General features: G+C 49.6%; 1 protein-coding gene across 1 annotated transcript; it reads left to right on the top strand.

Moving 5' to 3' along the window:
* Positions 1–4,851: 4,851 nt before the first annotated feature.
* Positions 4,852–23,633, top strand: CDA (cytidine deaminase). The gene is made up of 4 exons (XM_036443804.2): positions 4,852–5,107; positions 16,865–16,976; positions 20,331–20,388; positions 23,209–23,633. The coding sequence occupies exons 1-4, from the start codon at positions 4,954–4,956 to the stop codon at positions 23,323–23,325; spliced, it is 441 nt and encodes a 146-aa protein (XP_036299697.1). The 5' UTR covers positions 4,852–4,953; the 3' UTR covers positions 23,326–23,633.
* Positions 23,634–25,580: the final 1,947 nt, after the last annotated feature.

Here is a 25,580-nt window from a genome sequence, read left to right as displayed (position 1 = left end):
ATATTCTTCTACCACTCTTCCATCTTGCTGCTTGGAATAAGTTTGTGAAGGCTAAAGCTCCAATAGCCATCTAGTGTCATGAGATGAACTTGAAGATGGAAGTTACAAGTTAAGAAGGTAGAAACTGGGTCCCTGATGTCTGTGAAGTCTTAGACTAATAGAGAGCTATATCTTGTTTAAACCACTGTGTTTAGAGTTTTCTATAAGTCGAACCTAATTCTAACTGATATATTGATAAAAAGATGGCAGGAGGCAAACTAAAATATAACAATAATTACAATAAGTATAAATGGGACAGTTTTACAATAAGTGTAGAAGACAAAGACTCTCAGAAAAGATTTTATAAGCCAGTAATGTCATTTATAATAGGCACACTTACAACAAAGGACCAAAAGATTAAAAATAAGGCAAGGCCACCCAGCCAGCATGGCTCAGTGATTGAACATTAGCCAATGAACTAGGAAGTCATAGTTCAATTCCTGGTCAGGATGGTGGCACCCACAGCCACAAGATGGCAGCGCCCAGTCCCCTCAGCCCAGCAAGGCCAGGCCCAGCCACTCCATGTGCCTGCGTTCGGAATCCCCCATCCCTTCAGCCCCCCAGCCTCCCAGGGCTGGCCTGAGGTGCAAGCAAGCCTTGGATGGCAGCTGCCCAGCCGCTCACAGCCACCCAAGGCCCAGGTAACCAGGGCCAGCCGAGGCTTGTGCTGCCGGCAGTGGCAGCAGCAGAGGTGTGATGGAGCATCACCTTACCTTAACCACAGGGTCGCCTCCCACCCCTAAGGGCTCTGGACTGTGAAAGGGGGCAGGCCAGGCTGAGCCCCCCCCCCCCCTCCAGTGCATGAATTTTCATGCACTGGGCCTCTAGTCATAAATATTTTCATATCACTTTATTGCTTCATCCCAAAATATATTTTACTCCTATCCCTCTCCTCCCTCCCTTCCACTTTCTCTAGAAATCAATGGGAAAAAAATATTCTCAGGTGAGGATTTAAAAAAGTGTATATAATGATTAATCACATAAATTCATCTAACAATATAGCTTCAAAAATATAAACCAACAACTGATAGGAATACATGAAAATATATATGTACATGTATATATACACATAAATGTATATATATATACACACACACATATAAAATGAATAGCTGAGTTAGAAATTTTAACAAACTTCTTCAGTATCTATCTTAGGGTGAAGATTACATGAAATCACTCAAATCATGCATTTAGCACTGGCCCTGGCATATGGAAAGCTCTAAATCAGAGTGAGCTGCTATCGTGAATAACTGTTCCTTGAATAAGTAAGCAAAGGAGTGGTATCTGAGCTCTAACACAGAGACTCTGGTGGGTCTTCTCACAGAGGAAAGGCCTGAGGGTGGGGAAAAGTGGGGGCTTTAGAGCCTGGACAATCTCCACCACCACTCACAACATCTTCCTTGGATATTCCTATTCTTTGAGCTGGACAATGAATGTCTTAATTTTCTGTAGACAGGAGATTAAAGCAATGTTTATTAAATGTTCTTGGTATTATTGTTCTATCACTTAGCTCCAAGCAAGTTTCTCGCCACACTCTCCCCTTCCATCCAGATGGCCCAAGCCCCTTCTGTAAGGATTCTAGAACCACCACTGTCTCTAAAGTTGCATATCGCTGGGTTTGCAATGGGCACTGTCCCCGATTATGACCTTGTGAAGGTAAAGAGCTCTGCAGGTGCCAAGGGCCACTATTAGCCTGGGAGTGGTCAAAGTTCCCTGGTTAGGGAGAGCCTGGCTAGGGCTGGGCTGAGGACAGAAACAGAACTGCATGTTGAGGTGTCTGACAGGCCTGGCTGGCCAGCAGGGCCCTACAATCCTCTTCCCAGTTGTAATTATACTTGGCTGAGATGATTAGAATTATTCCCACGTCCAGTGGGCAGACATGGAGCCAGACATCTTTCACTTTCTTTCCTGGGTCTGTGGGGGAGGGGCCTTCAGGATGCCTGGACAGTGCTGGGATAGAGGCAGGGGCATCCCCCAGGTTCTTTGCCAGTCCTGCCTCAGATCCAGAAAACTGGTCTAGATGTCAGAGATACAGACCCGGGCCCTAACCAGTTTGGCTCAGTGGATAGAGCGTCGGTTTGTGGACTGAAAGGTCCCAGATTCTATTCTGGTCCAGGGCATGTACTTTGGTTGGGAGCACATCCTCAGGGGGAGGTGTGCAGGAGGCAGCTGATCGATGTGTCTCTCTCATCGATTTTCTAACTCCCTCTCCCTTCCTCTCTGTAAAAAATCAATAATATATATATATATATATATATATATATATATATATTATTGATTTTTTACAGAGAGGGAAGGGCAGGGGTGGGAGGAAATGAGGCAAACTTGCCCAGCTCTACGGAAGCTCAGCTCAGTCTCTGTGTGATAAGAGCTCAGATGCAGGAGCCAGGCTGCCGTACACAGAGATGTCAGCATACCGGACATGAAGATGTTGCCTCATTTCCTCCCACCCCTGCCCTTCCCTCAGAGAAGCCAGATTCCATCCTTGCTGGGGGTCTGGGGACATTTGGATGCCTCTGGACACCCCGACTGGTGTTCTCCTCTCCCTAAGTCACTCAGTGACAATAATTCAATTGTCCTGCAGTCACAGAGAGTGGGCACATATGATGTCTCAGGATCCTGCAATCATGTTTGCTCTAACACACATCATCTCATTCAGTCCTAACTCTGCCAGACACCATTAGTGCACCCATTTTACAGGTGGAAAAACTGAGCTTAGAGAGGTGGTATTAACTTCCCAAGGTCCTATGGCTTCCCAAGGTTAATGGCAGAACTGCAACTCAAACTAGGGTCTGCTGAACGCATCACTGTCCCAGAGAGGGTTGCCTTGAAAGGCAGGCAGGCAGGGCAGGGGTCCAGTGGACAGCCAAGGCGGGTGAAGCATAGGCAGGGGCAGACATGGCAGTGTGAGCCAGCCCAACCACAGGAACCAGCCAAGCAGAAATAATAAAACGTTTCTGCACTCAGTGCAGAGGCACAGGACACCAAGGGAGGACTGCCGTACACAACATGCATGAACACACAGAAACAGAAAAAGCTCAGCACAGGAACAGAGAAAAAACACACAGAAACAGGGAACACTTAGGTCCACTGCTGGGCACAAACCATCGAGGGAGCCAATCAGGTGACGACACACAGACGTAGAAGCGGGCCCGTGGCAAATATACCCCTGGACTACAGGGTGGTTTTTGTTTTTTGTTTTAAATATACATATTTTTTTAAATATATTTTATTGATTTTGTACAGAGAGGAAGGGAGAGAGATAGTTAGAAACATCGATGAGAGAGAGTCATCAATCAGCTGCCTCTTGCACACCCCCTACTGGGGATATGCCCGCAACCAAGGTACATGCCCTTGACCGGAATCGAACCCGGGACCTTTCAGTCCCCAAGCCGACGCTCTATCCATTGAGCCAAACCGGTCTCGGCTGTTTTAAATATATTTTATTGATTTTTTACAGAGAGGAAGAAAGAAGGAATAGAGAGTTAGAAACATCGGTCAGCTGCCTCCCGCACACCCCCCACTGGGGATGTTCCCGCAACCAAGGTATATGCCCTTGACCAGAATCGAACCTGGGACCCTTTAGTCCGCAGGCCGACACTCTATCCACTGAGCCAAACCGGTTAGAGCTGGAATACAAGGTTTTACTGGGCAGCCCATTATCAGGTCCCCCTCCTCTTGCGGGGAGTCGGAATCTGCTTGTAATACATTTCCCACGCTTTGCTTAAATCTCCCGTCCGCATAGCTCATTCTTTGGCAGCGCAAGACACAACCCCGGGAAAACAACTCTGCTCACCGTCCAGTTATCATCCCCACTGCAGAGAGGAAATTAGCTCAGAGAGGTCAAGGAACCTGCCTACAGCTGTGCATGCGGAGCGTGGTGAAGCCAGGATGCAAACCCATTTTTTACCTCCACCCCAATACTTGTTTTGCCTGAAAGATGATCTCAGAGAGGTTCCCTCCAGCTGAGGGAATATATATATATATATATATATATATATATATATATATATATATATATATATATTAGTGGCCCAGTGCACGAAATTCATGTAGAGGGGAAGGTGTCCTTCAGCCTGGCCTGCACCCTCTCCAATCAGGGACCCCTGAGGGATGTCAGACTGCCAGCTCCTAACTGCTCACCTGCCTGTCTGCCCAATCGCCCCTAACCACTCCGCCTGCCCCCAACTGCCCTCCCCTGCCAGCCTCATGGCCCCCAACTGCCCTGGCTGGTCTCCCGGAAGGTCTCCTGGTCTAATTAACATATTACCCTTTTATTAGTGTGCATATATATTTTTAAATATATGTATTTTCTATTGATTTCAGAGAGGAAGGGAGAGGGAAATCAAGAGATAGCAGCATCAACGATGAGAACCACTGATGGGATGCCTCCCGCACGCCCCCTATTGGGTGGGGTTCAGGCCGATGCCCTATCCGCGGAGCCAGCCCCGCAGGGCCGCTAAGATCCTTCCCAGTTCTGGGTGAGACAGGAACACGCGGAAAGGCGCCCCCGGCGAAAATAAAGAAGTAGTTCGGTCTTACTTCCTCGCTCAGGAAACCAGGGCAACTGCCCAGCCCTGCCCTTCAGCTTCCTCCCTCCCCTCCGTGAGGGAGGGAGAATGTCACTCCCTCCGACCCGGGGCCCCTCCGCCCGGTGTTAGCGGGGCGAGGGGCCCTGGGGCGAGGGGAGCCACGTGCGGGCAGCCACGTCCCTCCACCGGACCCAGCCACACCCCCTGGCCCCGAACCAGGGTCTGCGCTGCGGCTCCTCCCGGAGCTGGCCCCGCCCGCATCCCCGAAGGTGCGCCTGGGCGCCTCCGGGCGGGGAGACTCCCCGGGGGAGGAGCCCCGGGCAGCGGGGCCCAGCCCAGCTGAGCCCGGAGCTCCCCGTCTGCTCCGCGCACCCGGCCCGCCATGGCCCAGGAGCGTCCCGCCCGGGCCCTGGACCCCGAGGACGTCCGGCGGCTGCTGCGCTGCTCGCAGGAGGCCAAGAGGTCCGCGTACTGTCCCTACAGCCACTTCCCCGTGGGGGCCGCCCTGCTCACCTGGGACGGGAAGGTCTTCTCCGGTAAGGGCCAGGGGGCCGCCCCGTACCCCTCCGGGACAGCCGGGTGGGGGTGGGGGGTGAGAGGGGAAATAAGCTGGAAGGGGTGGGAAGCCCCAGCAGGTAGGAGCCCAGCTGTCCCCCTTCTGGGCTGAGCCTCCCCTATAATGCCACTCGCCCCTGCCCTGTCCAGTGTCCCAGGCTGGGGGCACGAAGGTGCTGCTCAGATCCAGGGGCTTTCCATGCCTGGGAGACTGGGAGGCAGAGGAGGGATGGGGAAGGGAGCTGGAAGGGGAAGGCACGCGTCCAGAGCACCAGCAGTCCTGCTGGGAGGGAGGGTGCTGTCTGAGCCCTCCTCTGGTGCTGCCCCTGCCAGGGCTCCCACAGGTTCCATCAGCAGGTCCCCACCTCCCACCCAGCGTCCTAGGGGGTAGGCCCATGTCTCAATGAAGAAACTGAGGCCCAGAGAAAGGGGACATGACTTGTTCAAGGTCACACGGTGCGCTGGAGGTGGAAGCCAGGGCTGGGATCCCCCCAAATCCTGATTTCTTCCCGCCACCCTGGGAGGGTGCGTGGTGGGAGATGGCTGTAGGCAAAGCAAGGAATCCAGGTGGGTGTGGCTTGTTCATGAATGGGGTGCAGCGGGTCTTGGAGGAAAGAGGGGGTGAGGGTGGGGGAGAGGAGTGTTGAGTGACCAGCAATGAATGCCAGTCTGGGGAGGTCGGCGCAGAAATCTGAGTTGGCACTAAGCTCTTTTTCTTTGGCTCGTTGGTTTGATAGAAAAGCTCACTTGAACAAAGATTCAAACTTGTTTTTGCTAAGCGAGGGGCGTTCTCTTTGAGGGCAGTGGGGCAGGTGGTGTGGTGGGGGCAGGGAAGCCATGCCCCCTCCACTCCTGCCATTTCCACCACCTCTCGGGGGGCAGGTGACAGTTGGCACAGAGGGACAGAGGGGACTGCCCCACCTGCTGCCTAGAATGCCCCTCCCGCTTGGCGACAGCTATTTAAAGGACCAGAGGCCCACACTGTACGTCTGTCTAATCAGTGACACCACACACACCCTCCCCACAGCCACTCCTCCCACTATTGCTCAGCTCTGCGTCCAGCTGGGGCCCACACCTCCCCTTCCGCAGCGCCCCTTCTGGGTTCCCCTACCTTATTTCTTTTTTTTTTTTTTTAATTACTTTATTGATCCTCATCCCCCCATTCCCATCCCAAACCCCTCCCCACGCATGCTCCCACCCCCCTGTTGTCCATGACCACTGGTTGGGCACATGTGCATGCACACAAGTCCTTTGGTTGATCTCTCTCTCTTATCCACACCCTCCCCTACCTTCCCTTTGAGGCCTGACAGTCTGATTGATGCTGTTCTTGTTCATCAGTCTATGGTGTTCATCATTTCCCCTAATGAGTGAGTTCATTTGAAACTAGAAATACACTTATAAAAACTGAAAATGAGCCAAGCAATAATGATTATACTGAGAGGCAAATGAATCAGTCTGTAGTGAGTTTCTTTCTGGGCCAACAGTTCCTTTGAGTCCCAATTTCTATGTCAAATGGTTCCTTGTGTGTGCATGTCAACAATGATATTTCAGTTCTGGATAGTGGACGGATGGTGGTAATGCAGGTCCAACCCTCTCTGGTTTGGTCCTGGGCAACCTGCAGTGACACGCAGTTGCTGACAGCTAGCATGGCAAGGCATCGTCAGCGTATTTCTTGTCTTCTGAGGTTCTGCGTGGGTTTCATGAGTCACCTGGGTCTTTGAAAAGTAATCTTGAGTGAGGCCTGGTATGTGAAACATCTTTGAAAAGTACCCTTGATGAGGGCTAGTATGTGAAAGGACCGAGGCTGCTAGTGTTATCCATCTCCCCCCACATCCCTTTAAGGCAGTGTTTTTCAACCTTTTTTGGGCAAAGGCACACTTGTTTCATGAAAAAAATCACGAGGCACACCACCATTAGAAAATGTTAAAAAATTTAACTCTGTGCCTATATTGACTATATATAAAGTAATTCTCTTGAATAGGAATCAAATAAACACAAAGAAAGTATTTTATAATTACTTTATTATGAAATATTAAGTAAACAAAATAGTGAAAAATTATAAAATTCTTGTCTTGTCTGCACTTACGGCACACCAGGCAACATCTCGCGGCACACTAGTGTGCCGCGGAACAGCGGTTGAAAAACGCTGCTTTAAGGCAGTAATACAGCTCCACTTAGCAAAGCTGGGACGGGAACCCAGAGTTCCCTGACTCCCACGCCTGCTCCTCCGAAGGGAAAAAAGAATCACGTGGAGAACCAAGGCACTACTCCCCACAGTAAAGCAACTGCACTTCACTCAGAGCTTCTTGAGCCCTCCCTCCTCCCCCTACCCACCCTGGGCAGGAGGGTGAAGGGCCACAGTTGCTGGGTGTTTATATAGAGAGTAGGTTGATTTTATTTTACATGCTTTTGAGTTAATGTTGGAAAACTAATCACAAGCAGTTTCTAAACCAAAAATGACATGTTGTAAAAGGATAATAAACGTTGGATCAAAATGGGAAAGAAAAAAAAAAAAAAGAAAAAAAAAGAATCACGTGGAAATGCAGGCTGGCCTCGTGGCTCCGAGGAGTATTAAACATTAACCACCACCACAAACAACGTTGCAACCCTCACGGCCCCATGGCACCAGGGCCATTGATTCTCCCCAATGCCTCCACATCCCCTCTTCATCCCTTCATTGATTTATTCAACTGACATTTGCCAAGCACCAGTTATGTGCTCGGTAATGTACCGGGCGCTGGGAATGGTGCTGTGAGCAGAAACGGCACAGTCCTTGCGTCCAGGAAGGTCCCCTCCCTTGCTCACCCACAGCCACAGCCACAGCCACAGCCAATGATTGTAGAAGTGAATGAATGCGGGGAGAAGTGTGTAATGCAGCCCCCGGGGCTGTGAGGGGTCACTGATTAGACAATTTAAATTGCAGGGAAGGACCCAGTATCACTAGAGAAGGGGCTGTGCCCTGGGGATTGAGGGAGCTCCTCCGATAGGCAGAAGGCTCTGAAGTTAGAGGCTCCCGGATTTGAATCCTGGCACTTCTGTTGATCAGCTGTGTGTCCCCAGGCATGGCCCTGTGCCTTCTGCGTCCATAATGGCCGCTTTTCAGAATGGCTGTGGTCAGAGCTAGCTTGCCTGGCCTAGTATGGCAGCCGAGGTCCTCCCGGATTGTGGGTGCCCATGTCTCAGTCACTGCCAGTGTTGAATCTCTCCTCTGATTGTGAGGCTTTAGAGGAGCTAAGGCCTATAATGTGATTGGCACCGTATCTGGCTGGCAATAGGAAGGTCACAGATGATGGCTGTTTCTACCGCGACCATTGACAGTGTGATGGGCGTGACGATAGGGTTCTGCACGTGCAAGCAATCTGGAGACTTTGACAGCACAAGTCAGCATAATGCCTGCAGCAGCCACTCACCTTCCTACGACGACAGTAATAAAATGATGACATGAGGGTTTGGAGGGTTGTGGAGGACTTTTGAAGGCCAAGTAGAGATACTGAGATTCGATGAGGTAGGACATAGAGAGTCAAGGAAGAATAACATGAAACTGGTGTTTGTGGACAGTTGGTCTGACAGGTACTCAAGGAGGGTGGGGCCAGAGAAAGGCGTGTGAGGGGTCCATGTCCATCTTGTTTGCTCAGCCCTGGCTGGGTAGCTCAGTTGGTTAGAGCATCGTCCCGATATGCCAAGGTTGCAGGTTCAATCCCCAGGCAGGGCACATACAAGAAGCAACCGATAGATGCATAAATAAGTAGAACAACAAATTGATATCTCTCTCTCTCTCTCCCCCCTAAATAAATAAATAAAATAGGTCCTCATTTAAGGTTCAGTGAACATATGAATGAAAGGCTCAGACTAGAATAGTACCAGGCAGAAAGAAGAGGAAGGAAAGATCTGAGAGCTATTGTAAGGGATAAATGGACCAGGCCTGGGATGAGCTACAGCCTATATAATAAAAGGAGAATATGAAAATAGACCAAATGGTGGAATGACTGGTCCCTATGACACGCATTGACCACCAGGGGACAGATGCAGGAACTGCCCCCTGGTAATTAGTGCACTCCCACAGGAGAGCACCACTCAGCCAGAAGCTGGGCTCACAGCTCACAGGAGCGGGCCTAAGCTGTCAGTTGGACATCCCCTGGGCTCCCACACTGCAAAAGGGCACAGACTGGGCTAAGGGACCTTCCCCCACCCAGTGCCCGAATGTCATGCACCAGGCCTCTAGTAGAAATAAAGGAAAGGCCTGACCAGTGTGGCCCAATGGTTGAGTGTTCAACCTATGAACCAAGAAGTCACAGTTCAATTCCTGATTAGGACACATGCTCGGATTGCAGGCTCAATCCCCAGGAAGCAAGAAGCAGGAAGCAGGAAGCAGGAAGCAGCTGATCAATGATTCTCTCTCATCATTGATGTTACTATCTCTCCCTCTCCCTTCCTCTCTGAAATCAATAAAATAAATTTAAAAAAAAGAAAAAAGCTTCTAGAGGGACAAGTCTGTCCAGTTCTGTGCCTTTCCAGCTGCACAAAAGACCGGCCTGTGGAGTTTCCACCCTCAGAGGCAGCTGGTGTCTGCGTAATCCTGGCTGCAAGAGCAACCGTGCTGTCAGGATCTATGTAATGAGCATTTTCTCTCTATTACCCCCATTCCGGCCAAGCCCGTGCTCCTCACAGATGGGCCTCCAGGATGGTAATTGATAACTACAAGAATTACCTTCTGTGGCTGCTGTGGGGGAGAGGAGCTCCCGGGAGGAAAGCGCTCCGAGGGCCGCGGGGGTGAGGACAGAAGTGTTAAGCGGGCAGAAGGGGCTTTGGGAGGGACATAGAGTCAGCCCTGGGCCTCCTGCATGGCAGGGCTCAGCCAGTGTTTGTGGAATGCCCCATGGGAGGCCAGTAGAGGAGGATTATGGTCGACTCTTTGCTGGCTCCATCCCAGGAAAGGCAGGGTTCTTTCTTAGCTCATGCCCTTGGGACAGATCTATCTCTCCCTTCGCTCCTCTCACTAGAGGGACTTCAGCACTCTAATGTGCGATTGTCATTTAGGGGAAAAGCCACTTCATTGGATCATCCATAATGAATGCTGGGAGGAACAGATAAATAGAGACATTTAAGGATGTCCCCGTTAGTGGCTGACCCTTACATCTGACCCTTCATTTGTCCTCCCCTAGATCAGCCCAGCCCTCCGGACTCCCTCCCTGCACTCTGGGCCTCCTCCAGGACCACTCTTCGGTGCTTTATATTGACCCCTCTGCGCAGTGGTTGGCCTACTGCAGGCCCCGCCCCTCCCGTAGCACTTCCGGGGAATCAAAGCGTCGCCTCTCTTTACAGGCTCATCCCCTGGCCCTCTCCACTGTCACTCAAAAGTACCTCATTACAAAGGAGAGCTGCCCTAACCTCCCACCCTAACCCTATAGTTGAGTTAGAACATAATTCCTACATAGAACTGCATTGCATTTGTGTGTAGAGGGAGGCAGGAACATGGAGAGAGTGTAATATTTCTTCAAGCACATGGACGTGACATTCCTCTGGTCCAGTGGTCGGCAAACTCATTAGTCAACAGAGCCAATATCAACAGTACAATGATTGGAATTTCTTTGGAAAGCCCTATTTTTTAAACTGAAACTTCTTCTAACACCACTTCTTCAAAACAGACTCGCCCAGGCCATGGTATTTTGTGGAAGAGCCACACTCAAGGGGCCAAAGAGCCCACGTGGCTCGCGAACCGCAGTTTGCCGATCACGGCTCTGGTCCACTGATTCTCAAAGGTGGCCCCCAAGCCCCAGAGACTCAGCACCTCCTGCGAACTTGTAGGAAATTCTAAATTCTTGGGCTCCAACCCAGACCTGGTAAAGCAGAAACTCCAGGGGAGGGGCTCCGAAACCTGCTTCGAGAAGCCCCTCAGACGAGGCTGATGCCCACATGCCTGCATGTGAGAACCACCGCAATGATTTCCGCACAGCCAGTGGGCACCGTGCACTCTGGCACTGCTCTCTTCTCTGCGTGACTGGGTCAGGACCACCTCGCTGTTGGTGGCCTTCCTTCCTTGCTGACGTCTTAATAATATCTTACGCCTGCCCTGCCTGATAGATTAAATAGAGAAGGTAGACCGGAGACCGGGATGGCAGGACACACAGGCTTTATTGGAGGGAAGGGGACCCCTGCCGGCTGCTTCCACGGAGAGGAGCGGAGGAGAGCGAGCGAGGGGCTTACAAGCACCTTTAAGGATAGAGGGTGGGGCTTAGGGCACTCAGCACACGCTGATTGATTAGGGACTTAGGGACTTAGGAATGGGGGCTTAGGGATTTGGCAGGTGGGGTTTACATCTGTCCATCAACTGGAGAAAGGGAGGACCTATCACTGCCTTAAGCTCCAAACCACCTTGAGACATGGCCCCATTGAAATGCCAGAGAAAAAGAACAGCCCTTGTCTCTGACCCCCTGAGATGTGAGTCCTGGCTCCCTGCCGCCAGCCTATCTTTACCTTCTGTAAAATGGGATTATAATTGAAAGAGGAGACAGAGGGCCGGAGACCAGGCTTTATTAGAGAAGGACCCTGCCAGGCTGCCTCGCAAAGGAAGAGAGCACAGGTGCAGGGGTGAAGGCGCCTTTTGAGGGGAGGAAAGGGAAGGGGTGGGGCTTAGGGTCCTCGGCACATGCTGATTGGTGGTTTCATATCAGGCACATGATTAGGTACTTAGGGACTTAGGAATCGAGGGCTAAGGCTATTTGGCAGGTGCTATTCGGTGGTTCAATGTACAGTCCATAGAAGGCGCCTGGTTAGGTGCTCAGGAGTGTCCAGGCCGCAGGTGCAGTTTGTGTCATTCTCCGTCCATCAGTTGGGGGGGAAGGGAGGATCTATCAATAATAGTATCTGCCTGTCAGAGTTGTTAAAAGGATTAATGACATAATGCAGATAACGTGCTCCAGGGAGTGCCGGTCCAAGTCAGCAAAGCGGAGAGGGCATGTTTAAGGACAATCATTTCATGTATCAGGAGGCTGGCTAGGGAAATCAGGCGGGGAGGAGAGAAACAGTTCCCAGCATCTCAAAAGAAAAGCAATAAGAGACAAAAGCAAAGGAAAGCAATTAGTCACCATAACACCGTCATCACAGCACTATTTGGCTCAATCGTATCCTTATGGGTTTCTCAGCTGGCACCATCCCAACCCCCTTGTGTGCTTCAGAGTAAGCCAAGGCAATACGGGGGAGAGGGGGGGAGAAAGCTGGTTTGACTGGACAGGTCACGGGCATGTTTTCTGGGCTTAAGGAAACAAAACAAAATTGTCTAGCCTTTCAGGATTATGGTGTATGGCCAAGAGCTATCTTCCTCCTTTTTTTTTTTTTTTTTGGTTGCTTTGTTTTGTTTTGTTTTTTCTTTTCTTTTTATCTTTTTTGTTAATCCTCACCAGAGGATATTTTTCCATTGATCTTTTAGAGAGAGGAAAAGACAGAGAAACATCCTAAAGAATGAGATGAGGCTCCTTTCTCCGGAAAAAAGAAAAAAGGAGGAAGAGGTACTAATTGTCAAAATAATAGATGCTCCTCATAGTCCATCCTTTGGTGACCAGTATATACACCTACCTTTTTCAAGTAGAATTCCTAACCTGCCTCTACCCAACACTGCACAGCCATTCCCTACACAACAGTTCCTGCACACATTTCAACGGTGGGACTTGGATGCCCTAATCCTAAGACGCATGATCGTGGTTAAGGAGTTACATGATTAATTGAACTTGTCCAGTAAATAATGAAAACCATATGAGGAAAATATCTGAAGAGATAATGACCAAACAATTTTCAAATTGGAAGAATACAGGAAGAGAAAAAATGTTACATAATCACAATGAAGACTCAGACTTAGGAAAAGTGAGTGTGAGCTCAGGCAGTGTGTCTCAGTGCTTGAGCATTGACCTAGGAACCAGGAGGTCACCATTCGATTCCTGGTCAGGGCACATGCCTGGGTTGCGGGCTTGATCCCCAGTGTGGGGGGTGCAGGAGGCAGCCAGTCAATGATTCTCACTCATCATTGATGTTTCTATCTCTCCCTCTCCCTTCCTCTCTGAAGTCAATAAAAATATATTTAAGTTGAAACCGGTTTGGCTCAGTGGATAGAGTATCGGCCTGCAGACTGAAGGGTCCCAGGTTCGATTCTGGTCAGGGGCATGTACATTGGTTGTGGGCACATCCCCAGTGGGGGGTGTGCAGGAGGCAGCTGGTCGATGTTTCTCTCTCATCGATGTTTCTGGCTCTCTATTCCTCTCCCTTCCTCTCTGTAAAAAAACAATTAAAAAAAAAATATATATATATATGTAAATAAACACAATAAAACTTTTTTTTTAAAGGGAGTGTGCTAGAGATGGAACAGAATGAGCCGATGAAAAAATACAAGATGGCTGCTTGTTTTTCTCTCATTTAACAGACCAGAATGGGCTGGAGCCCAGATCATATGGGCTGTTCTGCTCTGCTCTGCAAGATAGTTCAGGAGATCAGATTCCTTCTGTCTTGTCCTGCCATCCCTAGAGTGGTGTCTTAATCCAGGTGCTCAAAACTGTCACTCATCATCACATCCATGTTTCTACCCCTGGGAAAGAGAAGATGAAGTGGGCAGCTAGCAATGTTCGCATAAAAACATCATCTAGAAGTCGCACACCCCCTCACATCCCATTGGCTAAAACTACTGGACTACAAATAGCTCCTAAGGAGGCTGGGAAATGTAGTCTCCAGCTGGGTAGCCACTTGCCCAGCTAAACTCCAGTGGATTCTATTGAAAGCGTGAACATTGGGAACAGTCTTTGCCATAGGACCCCCTGTGACCCTCTGAGAACTTCCTTCTTGCCCCCATCTTACAAAGGACGGTTCAAAAAAAAGTTGAATTATGGAGTCATTTATTAAAGGCGGTGGCATTCGAGGGGCTAAAGCTCCAAATCTTGCAGCCCCAAACAGCTTGCCACCTCTGGCTTATACTGGCAGGATGTCACAAAGGTATCGATTACATCTTCGGGTCTGGAATGAGGAACCTGTTTCTCAGTTTTACAGAAGTGAAACTGAGCAAGTTAGTTATCTAAAGTATCTGCAAATCACTGAATTAAAGGAAGCACATTATCTGGGGTGGACCCCTGGACAATTTAGAACAATTGTGCTGTCCAGATTCTGGGACCACTGAGTCAACAGGAACACACTATCTGTAGCTACTAAGGATTTAGGATAATTGAACTGTCTTGGTTCCCAGGGATGTGCTTCACAGTGGCCAGTGAGATCACAATCAATGGGATATTCAAACTGCCATCAAGGTACTATTCAGTCATACATAAGTTCAGAAACCAAAATAACTTTCTATTGTTTTAGCAAACAAGTACAGAACCCAAACAGCAGTTTCTACCTGAGATGATTGCTACCATACTTCATTATTATTCTTGGCTGCACATCTGAAATGAGTGTGAGAAAGGATTTCCCCGCTTTGGGAGCACACAGCTTTCAGCTCACTTCTGAGGGTGGGGTTTGGGGGCCAGGGTCTCTTGGGGACTGAACAATCACAGGCTTTTGGAGACCAGACCTGTGGCTTCCTTCTCTGGCTATCTAAGTCTATCAAAATCTTAGAAACCTCCTGGTCTCTTTCCTATCACTCTCATACAGTGGATCCACACCCAACAATCCTTTCTGGGCATAGTTTTTAAGCCTGTCTTTTTTTTTTTTTTTTTTTTTTTTTTTACAGAAGGGAAGGGAGAGGGATAGAGAGTTAGAAACATCAATGAGAGAGGAACACCGACTAGCTGCCTCCTGCACACCCCTTACTGGGGATGTGCCTGCAACCAAGGTACATGCCCTTGACTGGAATTGAACCCAGGACCCTTCAGTCCGAAGGCTGACGCTCTATCCTCCGAGCCAAACCAGTGAGAGCAATTTTTTTTTTTTTAATTTATTTTACTAGCTGGTTTTCTTGACTGGCCCACACCTGCTGCCTCACCTTCATGATAGTTCCCCGGGGGGTACTGGAAACAGACGAGAAGATGATTTCCTTAATCAGATCTTGGCCACAGGGCTGATTCCCATTGCCAAGTGGAGAAATCCTAGTGTCTGCCTTCCAGGTTATCACAGGGTGGGGCTTTTCAAATAATACGTCATAGGGTAGCAAGAGCAGCCGCTTCCCACCAGGCTGACTGTAGTTCTGTCTCATTGCCCACCTGCTAAGCCAAGGCCACATATTTTAGATGTTTTTGTTAAAGCTGCGTCTCACTTTACCATAAATTTCTGCATTAGGAATATGTTAAGCTGCTGTAACAAAAATCCCAACATACAGTGACTCAGACACGGCAAATCTCTTTTCTCTCACAATAATTCAGAGTAGGCAGTTGATCCAGAAGAAAGAGACAACTCAACTCTGCTCCAAATTCCTTCTGCCTTGTTGTTTTTCCATCTCTATGACAATGAACCATGTGGTCAAAGGTGTCCTGCCCCTTGCCAGCTTGTGGAGGGGAAGAGGAAGTAATGCACAAGCAATCTCCTGACAAAAAAAAAAAAGGGACCCAGAAGTTTCTTCGCTTTGGGCCACATCCCATTGGCAGAAACTTAAGTCACATGACAACACTATGCTGCAAGGGAGTCTGGGAAATATAGTCTCTAGCTGCCTGGTTCTGTGGTCTGGTTATTGGAATGGGAGTCACTTGTATTAAAAAAGGAGGAAATGAATACTGGGGAACAATAGCTCTGCCTCAAGGAGGAAGGTAAGCTGTGAAGAGTGACAAATCCTGATGGGCAGGGAAGCCCAGACTCTGTGCCATTTGCTCCTGGTCTCGTTTCCTTGAAAATGGGGAGTTTCATCAGCCAACCTGTTTTTTCCATTGTTCCCCTGGGACACCCTTGAGAGGGACATGGGGAGGACTCCCTGACTGTGGGCTATCCCACCTTAGCACCCCATCTCCCATTGGAGAACTGGGGATCACCTTAAGACCTGTGCAATCACAGACACCTTTTTGCAAAGCTTGCCAGTGTTTCTGTTTTTAATATATTTTTATTGATTTCAGAGAGAAAGGAAGAGGGAAAGAGAGATGGAATATCAATGATGAGGAAGAATCATGACTGGCTGCCTCCTGCACGCCCCACAGTGGGGATCGAGCTCACAACCTGGGCCTGTGCCCTGACCAGGAATCGAACCGTGACCTCCTGGTTCATAGGTCGCCGCTCAACCACTGAGCCTCGCCAGCCGGGGCCTTGCCAGTGTTTTGTTCGTTAGTTTGTTGATCTTGACAGTATGTTTTGCAATGCAGCTCAGAGAGGAGTTGGCTGAGCCCTGATAGCTGGTAACCAGCACCAAAAATTTTGCACAGGCCCATTCTTTGAATCAGAACCCCCGACCCCCACCCCTCCCCCGTAGCTTCTGTCTCTTAGATTTGGGGCTGGGGTTGTGCTCACTTTCCTAAGCCTCAGCGTCTCCCTTGGCCTTGACGGCTGCTGGGGAGATGAGACTGGCTTAACCTGTTCTGTTATCCTTCCCCTGCTCCTTGGCTGAGCTTCAAGATGGGGGCACTGTAAAGGATGGGAGTGGGGGGTTCTTGGGAAGGGACGCTGTACCAGTCGATCACGGAATCTCCCAGTGGAGATTGCCCTCTCAAATTGCCCTCTTCTTCTCCCCACCTTGTTTGGAGTAGCCGGTGCCTCCCTGCACCGGAATGGGGCAAGCCTCTTACTCAGCGCGTGCAAATAGAAAGGGACTCTGCCCAAAATATCACCGGGCTCTCCTCTCTCCTCAGGGTGCAACGTAGAAAACGCCTGCTACCCGCTGGGCATCTGTGCTGAGCGGACCGCTATCCAGAAGGCCATCTCGGAAGGATACAAGAATTTCAGGGCAATTGCTATTGCCAGGTAAGAGGGAAATCTGGGTCACAGCCGTATCCATTCATCCGCTCAGCCAACGCGCACCTGCTATGCATCCATGCATTCGTCTGACATGTTATTCCATATTTCCTCTGTGCCAGGCATTGTAGAGGACTGTGGGCTTAGTGCTGAGGGTAAGGAGGTAAACAAGAAATGGACTCTAACCTCGGTGTGACTGCAGAGCAGGTGTATAACCAAGGCAGCTAAGACAAGGGCAGGTGTCTCTGTGTTCTAATTTCGGCACAAAATACAACAGATCTCTCCAAGATGCAATAGAAAAGCAGCATAGAATCCTAAAGCCAGGGGGACCAAAAAATTACCTGGCTGCCTAGACCTGTCCCTTACCCCCATTTCACAGCTGAAGAAACTGAGGCCCAGGGAGGATGAACAACTTTAGTGACAGAGCCAGGACAAAACCCGATCTTTCCACTGCTCCATGGCTCATTCCACTGCTCCATGCTGTGCCAGGAGGTCAAACACTGTTCCCTGCTCTCCTTGAGCTGACCCTGGGACCCATCATGGTGCAAGTGGACTCTTGCCTTGACAGCACCCATCTGTAGGTGCTAAACACAGATACAAACACAGCTGGTGGGGTGGCAGCAAGGTAGACTGGGTATGGTTCCACCTAGTCAGATTCCAGCCCTGATCTTGGCTATCCACCCCCATTTCTTTTATAAAATTCTAAACTTGGCCTCTGTCTAGCCCCGAGGTGGACCAGGTTATTAAAGGTTTTTTCCCAGAGTAACTGCAGCCACTCATGCCAGAGCCGCTCCTGAGCCCAGGCCTCTCCTGGCTCTCCTCGGCTTTGAGAGGAGTACACACGGCTGTGCCGGGAACATTTTGTGTGGACAAGCAGAGATCAGGATGTGAAGTGCACTTTATAAAAAAAAGTCAAGAGGCATGGAAAGTCACTCCATTTCCAAGCTGATCCAAGAAAATAATGACATTCTGGGGGGAAAAGAGGCCAAAGTCAACAAAAGGTTAATGGCACGGAAGCCTTGCTCTGTTTAGCATGCTCCCAGCGAAAGGCTTCTGCTCTTGTTCATTATCTCCTTTTAAACACGACTGGGTATTGCTAGCGGCGATGAGCAAATATCCCTATTTACATAAAACTGCATTTTCCCAGTACCCAACTGCTCCGCTCCGGGTATTCAGCCTGCACCAGCGTCCCCGAGCCAGAACTAGTCATTATTGCATTAATCGTTTGTTCAATTGAGAGCATGGACTTAGAGGATGAATGGAGCTCCCCTGTTAGCGCGGGCGACTGTGAGCCGAGTCTGAGAGCCCAGTGAGGTCTGTGAGATGGAGAGAGCCGAGCCAGAATGGAGTTTCGCTAATGAGGCGATAAGCCTGTCCCACTGGGGTCCTAGCTTCAATCATCAAAGTCAATAAGTTTCCAGCCGGTCGAGTCTGATAAGCTGGCCTCCGTGTGTGACCAAGGTCAGCACAAACCACAGGAAACCCTCCACCCCAGCACAGGCAGGAGAGGGAGAGTTTGGGAAAGCATGGAGGGAATGTCCCCAGCTCATTCTGGGCTACCTCTCAAGCTTCAGTTCTTACTCTTGGCAAGAATGTTGGGTAATGGTTAAAAATCTAGGCTTGGGGACCTGGCTGGTTTAGCTCAGCGGATAGAGCATCAGCCTGCAGACTGAAGGGTCCTGGGTTCAGTTCTGGTCAAGGACACATACAGAGGTTGCAGGCTCTTCCCAGGCCCTGGTCGGGCACGTGCAGGAGGCAACCAACATCGATATTTTCTCTCACATCGATATTTCTCTTGTCTTTCCTTATCTCTCCCACTCTCTCTAAAAATCAACACATATTAAATAATATTTATTTTTTCCTCACCCGAGCATATTTTTCCATTGACTTTTAGAGAGAGGGAAAGACAGAGAGAAATAATGAGAGAGCAACAATTGGTTGCCTCCTGCACGCGCACTGACTAGGGCCCTGGTCGGGGAGGAGCCTGCAACTGAGGTACATGCCCTTGACTGGAATTGAACCCAGGACCCTTCCGTCCGCAGGCCGACGCTCTATCCACTGAGCCAAACCAGCTAGGGCCATGTAATTAATAAGGTTTGGCTCAGTGGTTAGAGCATCGGCCTGCGGACTGAAAGGTCCCAGGTTCGATTCCAGTCAAGGGCATGTATCTTGGTTGCAGGCTCATCCCCAGTAAGGGGTGTACAGGAGGCAGCTGATCGATGTCTCTCTCTCATTGATGTTTCTAACTCTCTACCCCTCTTCCTTCCTCTCTGTAAGAAATCAATAAAATATATTAAAAAAACACACAATATGATAATTATTAATATATCATAAGATGGATTATCAAATACTATATAGAGCACGTGGTATATAAAAAAACTGTATATGATAAGGTACAAAATTTACAACAGAAGCTTAAATATATAAAGGAATACCTGCTTAATAATTAGTATAGGCAATGACAATATGTGCATAGCATTCTAAAGTTTACAAAGTCTGCTGAAACCGGTTTGGCTCAGCGGATAGAGAGATGGCCTGCGGACTGAAAGGTCTCAGGTTCAATTCCAATCAAGGGCATGTACCTTGGTTGCGGGCACATCCCCAGTATAAGGGAAGTGCAGGAGGCAACTGATCCATATTTTTCTCTCATCAATGTTTCTAACTCTTTATCCCTCTCCCTTCCTCTCCATAAAAAATGATAAGATATAGCCGAAACCGGTTTGGCTCAGTGGTAGAGCGTCGGTCTGCGGACTGAAAGGTCCCAGGTTCGATTCCGGTCAAGGGCATGTACCTTGGTTGCGGGCACATCCCCAGTAGGGGGTATGCAGGATGCAGTTGATCGATGTTTCTCTCTCATCGATGTTTCGCCGGACCACAGCAGAGACGAGCCACTCAATTTCTCTCCCTTCCTCTCTGTAAGAAATCAATAAAATATATATCATTTAAAAAATGATAAGATATATAATTTTTAAATATTCTCTCTCCTGCTGTAGGCAGAGATTGTCTCCTTCTTACCATGCATTCTTACTGAATTTTGTGGAAAATGACAGCTTTCTCAGTCTCCTACCGGACTGAGCAGTCTCTTAAAGGCCAGAGGCAAATTTTCCTTCATTTTTGTGTCCCAGGGGGTGACAGTGCTCACTGAATGTTTATTAAATGCACTAATGAAAAGAATGGCCCCGCCCACGGCCTCGCCTTTGCAACTTGGGAAGCCTCCAGGCACTGCATCCCAGCCTCTAGGACACCATCTGTGAGCCAGGAACGGCCTGGCCGGCTGACTTACCCCGAAGGGGGCCTGGATCCCCGCCACTGTGCTCATGTCTCAGGAAAAACTGACCTGTCTGTGACTCTCTTCTTCTCCAGTGACTTGCAAGATGATTTCATCTCACCGTGTGGGGCCTGCAGGCAAGTCATGAGAGAGGTAAGCAGCTCTTTCTTTCTGGAAGGTAAGTCGGATACCTCCCCGCTCGCCCCAAGCCGCGGGAGGGAAGCCAAGCTGCCGGAAGCCAGCTACTGTCCTGTTTGCTGGGCTGGCTGGTTTCAAAGGCCTTCCTGAGCCTACGCGAATAATTCTTTCATTTATGTGAAAACGAGGCCAGGTCCTGCCCTCACAGATTATAGTGCAGGAGACAAACAATAAACAAGGAGCAGAATAAACAAGCAGTAGAGTTTCTGAGGGTGAGGATGAGGCTATGGAGGAAAAAAATGCAGGAAAATGAGTCATGAGTGACAGAAGGGGCAGCAGGTAATACTCTAGGTCAGAGCCTGAAGTCTGGAAACAATAGCCCAAGGGCAAATCCAGCCTACAGCTATTTATTCTAAATAAAGTTTTATGGCACACAGCCACGCCCACTCATTCACTAACGGTGCAGGCTGTTTTGATCCAACCACAGCAGAGATGAGCCATTACAACACCATTGGAACCTGTAAAGAATTTTTGTGAGTTTATGTGAGCCAAACTGTCGACATATGCCGGGAAGCAGAACCTCAACGAATTGAGATAATGCTCCGGAGAATGGCGGGTTACCTCTGTATTTATACATTGCCATCAAAGGAGGGACATAGGTGGGTTACATGAAATTCCTGGGTGATAGGTTAGTGGAAGTTTCTGACACGTGCGTGTGCATTCGGGAAAAGGGATGGCAGGACCTTCTGTGGACTCTGAGAAAGGTCTGCGTTCTCCAGAATCCCAAAAGGTAAAGCCAGCAGCTTCAAGAATCCCACAGGCCCTTGAGCTCTGATAGTATTAATATATCATCAGCCCCACTAAGCGCAGCATCTCAGGTAATCCCTGCCCCAGCCTGGGCGGGAGGAGTGGGCGTTATCCCAGTTCCTCAGAGAAGTGAAATGACCTGGGAAGGACAGTACGGGTCGTGGATCGCCGGACCACAGCAGAGACGAGCCACTACCGGGAGCAGATGGACAGCAAAGCCTGCTCCTTGCGGCTGACTCCCTCCCTTACGGTTTGGTAAACAGGACCAGTCCATCTCTGCCCTGGAGGAGACATGTGGTGCTTTGCAGAACAGGAGCTGCCCCTCCACCAGGCTTCTGCCGTTGTGATCGTTTTATATTCGGGGGCAGATGGGTTGTTTCAGTTTTGTTTTTGTGCCGTGGGGTCTCAAGGCATCTGTCAAATATGCAAGCTCCGTGTTTTTGCCCGGACTGCAAAGCAGACACAGTGAGCAGAACACGTTTCCTGAGTCCAGGTGCAGAATGCCACGGTGAAGGCATTTGGGAGGGGCAGGCATGGTGGCCCAACTCCCCGGCTAGCCCAAGGCCAAGAGGGAAACCACTCAGGACGGCAGCTCCCTGGCTCCTGAGGCCTGAGTTGGTCCAATGGCTGTTTGGCAAACGAGAGAAAGCAAATGCGAAGGCCTAAGGGGTGGAGAGAGGCAACACGAAAAACAAAATGCTAATCACACGAGATGAAGCTTGGGGACTAGGGACCAGGCACTTAAACTCACTCAGCTTTCATCCTAAAACTCGCTATCACTCATACCCTCGGGCACAGCCTGCTGAGCACACTGATTTTAAAAAGCCACCTGGCTGATTGTGCCCGGTAATGAGTTGGAGATTCCGACAGAGGCGTGGAAACAGCAAACTGCAAACCTGTGCGCTCAGGAGCAAACCGCTAGCAACCAACAGGAACGGCTTCCAATAACTAAGCATGTGCTATGTGCCAGGCACTGCATACAGGCCCATCACCTGTAATTATCACAACGCCCGACCAGGCAGGCCTCCGTCTGCTGATCCCCACGTCAGGCCTCTTTCCTTTATGCCACAGCCGATTTTATTCTCCTTCTTCCTGCTGCTACATTCTGTCTCTGAAACCATTTCACAGAATAAGACACGGAGACCCAAAGAGCTTGGTCATTTGCCCAAGGTCACAAGCGAGGGTAGTCCTGATATTGTGTAAAGGAAACACGTAGAAACAGATTTGGGCTAAAAGTCTGCTTTGCTGCCCTGATCGGTTTGGCTCAGTGGCTAGAGCGTCGGCCTGCTGATTCAAGGGTCCTGGGTTCAATTCCGGTCAAGGGCATGTACCTTGGTTGTGGGCACATACCCAATAGGGACTGTGCAGGAGGCAGCTGACCTGTGTTTCTCTCTCTCTATCCCTCTCCCTTCCTCTCAGTAAAAAATCAACAATATATATATATATATATATATATATATATATATATATATATATATGTATATATATATATATATATATATATATATATATATATATATTTTTTTTTTTTTTTTAATGAAATAAAACTCTGCTTTGCTGACATTACCCTGCTAAGCATCAGTTCGGTATCAGTAAGATGGGGGTAAAGCGCCTACCTCCAGGGTAAAGGATGAAATCACTCAGGTGCACCTTCTCCTGGTTGTGAGGACTGAACGAGATGCTGGAGGAAGGGAAGCAGGTATTGGTTGCTCTTTGTCCTGGCCGGAGGAGCCTGCTCAGGGGTTCGATATTGTTCTCATAAAGCCCTGAGTGAGTCCGTAATTACACTCATTGCCCATTAACCCCGTGCAAAGCACTCTACTAACTGCTTACCATTGCCATCCCTCATCGGCGCTTCCCTCAAGCTCTGTGAAGCAGGTGTCATTGTCACTCCCATTTTACAGATGAGGAAACTGAGGCACAGAGAGGAACATTAGACAGGAAGAGGTAGAACCAGACTCAAACCCGGGTCTGCCCTAACCCCTCGGCCACACTGCCTCCCTCACGCCAGCTTTGCCTCTTTTCCAGTTTGGCTCCAGCTGGGCTGTCTACATGACCAAGCCGGATGGCACCTATGTTGTCAGGACAGTCCAGGAGCTGCTGCCTGCCTCCTTTGGGCCAGAGGACCTGCAGAAGATCCAATGAAGGATGGAGAACGCCCACCGCCTGGGAGAGCCTGGCTTCCCACAATGCTTCAGGAGCCAGGCGAGGGGATGCCTCGTAAAGACCTTCTCACGGACCTGAGGCGCCTGCCAAATGGACCCCAGCCCGCAGGGCTGGGCAGAGATGACTTTTGCAAATGATCCTCAAGCACTTTGATCTTTTACTGAAATGACAGAGGGTCTCACTCCAGCCTGGGTCATGGCCAAACCCTGTAGCCCACCTGCCACTCAGACCAGAGAAACCCATGCCTTCCCCTCCTTCCTGCCTTCCCCTCCTTCCTCTTTAAAATCCAGGCCAAGCCGAAACCGGTTTGGCTCAGTGGATAGAGCATCAGCCTGCGGACTGAAGGGTCCCGGGTTTGATTCCTGTCAAGGGTATGTACCTTGGCTGTGGACACAACCCCAGTAGGGGGCGTACAGGAGGCAGCTGGTCGATGTTTCTCTCTCACAGATGTTTCTAACCCTCTGTCCCTCTCCCTTCCTCTCTGTAAAAAAATCAAGAAAATATATTAAAAAAAAAAAAAAAAAAAAATCCAGGCCAGAACCGGTTTGGCTCAGTGGTAGAGCATCGGTCTGCAGACTGAAAGGTCCCAGGTTCCATTCCGGTCGGGGGCATGTACGTTGGTTGCGGGCACATCCCCGGTAGTGTGTGTGCAAGAGGCAGCTGGTCGATGTTTCTCTGTCATCAATGTTTCTAGTTCTCTGTCCCTCTCCCTTCTCTCTGTAAAAAAATCAATAAAATATATTTTTTTAAAAATCCTGGCCAAGTTCAGACTGCTTCCCCATTAGCCTTCCCAAGGTCCCATCCTGTTCGGAGCGACTTTTCTAATTATAAACACCGGGAGAGCACACGTGCTCGTCTCCATCACTGCCCGCGGCTCCTGGGAGGGACAGGCGATTTGTCTCTGTGTGACGGCCTGGCCGCTGTCTGCGGGGAGAGGAAACGGGCCTCGGCACTGTGTGCCCCTCGGGGTGGCAGGATGAGGTTCTTGGGCTTCTCGGCCCTGTGTCTCCAGAGGGGAGACAACCCTCCCCCTCCCCCAGCTGGGTCTGACTCTGCGTGGTGGCCATTTCCAGTCTGTTTGGGGCCCCTTCTTCTTACAAACGAGGGCCTGGGCTTCAGTGAGGTTAACCCAGTGGTCGGCAAACTCATTAGTCAACAGAGCCAAATACCAACAGAACAGTGATTGAAATTTCTTTTGAGAGCCAAATTTTTAAAATTTAAACCAAATAGGTAGGTACATTGTTATTATTAACTTACCGGTAATTAGGGTACTCCTAAGCTGGCCTTTGCTAAAAACTCAAGAGGCCAAAGAGCCGCCTGTGGCTCGCGAGCCGCAGTTTGCTGACCACTGGGTTAAGTAACTCGCTCTAGGACTATGGCAACATTCAAACCGGAATCCAGGTCCTCAGACTCCCACGGTGGTCTCCAGAAATAGTGCACGCTCTTTGCTAAGATGATCAACACATACGAACCCATTTAGTCCTCACTTACCAAGCTCAGAGTACGCTGCCCTCCCTTCACCAATGGACAAAAACCCACGCTCAGAGAGGTTAAGTCACTTGCCCAAAGTTGCACAGCTAATATGTAGCAGGCTGGAATTTGAACCAGGTCTGCCTGATTCCAAGTATTTTTCCATTCTCCCACCGCTGATGTCTGGCTGCCTTCATGTATCTGAGTATCATTTATATGACAAATACTGCCCTAACTGGTTTGGCTCAGTGGATAGAGCATCGGCCTCTGGACTGAAAGGTTAAGGGCATGTGCCTTGGTTGCGGGCACATCCCCAGTAGGAGGTGTGCAAGAGACAGCTGAAGGATGTTTCTCTCTCATCAATGTGTCTAACTCTCTCTCCCTTCCCCTATGTAAAAAATCAATGAAATGTATTTTTAAAAGATTATTTTACATGGCAAATACTTCAGAGAGAAACATCTTCTGGGGTGAGGAAGGTCTGTTCCATTGGTGCATTGGCTGCAACACACACACACACACACACACACACACACTCACTTAGGTAGGTGAGGATTGAATAGGGACAGAGCCAGGCCGACCCTCCCCGGAGGAGTTGCTGAGTACCAGGGTGAGAACAGAGCACTGGTTTCCTCTTTCTAGGCCAGCGCGCTGCTGGGAGCACAGGAAGCGGTGCCCTCCCTGGGTGTCCCCCACTCCGATGGGATCCGGAACAGCTACAGATGTGTCTGGGGGACTGGCCTTTCCTGAGACATCACTGCCGGGTC

Source organism: Pipistrellus kuhlii, unplaced genomic scaffold, assembly GCF_014108245.1.
Source record: "Pipistrellus kuhlii isolate mPipKuh1 unplaced genomic scaffold, mPipKuh1.p scaffold_m20_p_2, whole genome shotgun sequence".
NCBI classification, from domain to species: domain Eukaryota; kingdom Metazoa; phylum Chordata; class Mammalia; order Chiroptera; family Vespertilionidae; genus Pipistrellus; species Pipistrellus kuhlii.
The sequence above is the reverse complement of the archived record's forward strand: the minus strand, read 5'-3'. Positions and strand labels throughout refer to the sequence as shown.

Coding starts and splice junctions, on each gene's coding strand:
- CDA (XM_036443804.2), top strand. CDS start 4,954: ATGGCCCAGGAGCGTCCCGCCCGGGCCCTGGACCCCGAGGACGTCCGG. Junction 5,108..16,864: donor GGACGGGAAGGTCTTCTCCG/GTAAGGGCCAGG, acceptor CTCTCTCCTCAG/GGTGCAACGTAGAAAACGCC. Junction 16,977..20,330: donor AGGGCAATTGCTATTGCCAG/GTAAGAGGGAAA, acceptor CTTCTTCTCCAG/TGACTTGCAAGATGATTTCA.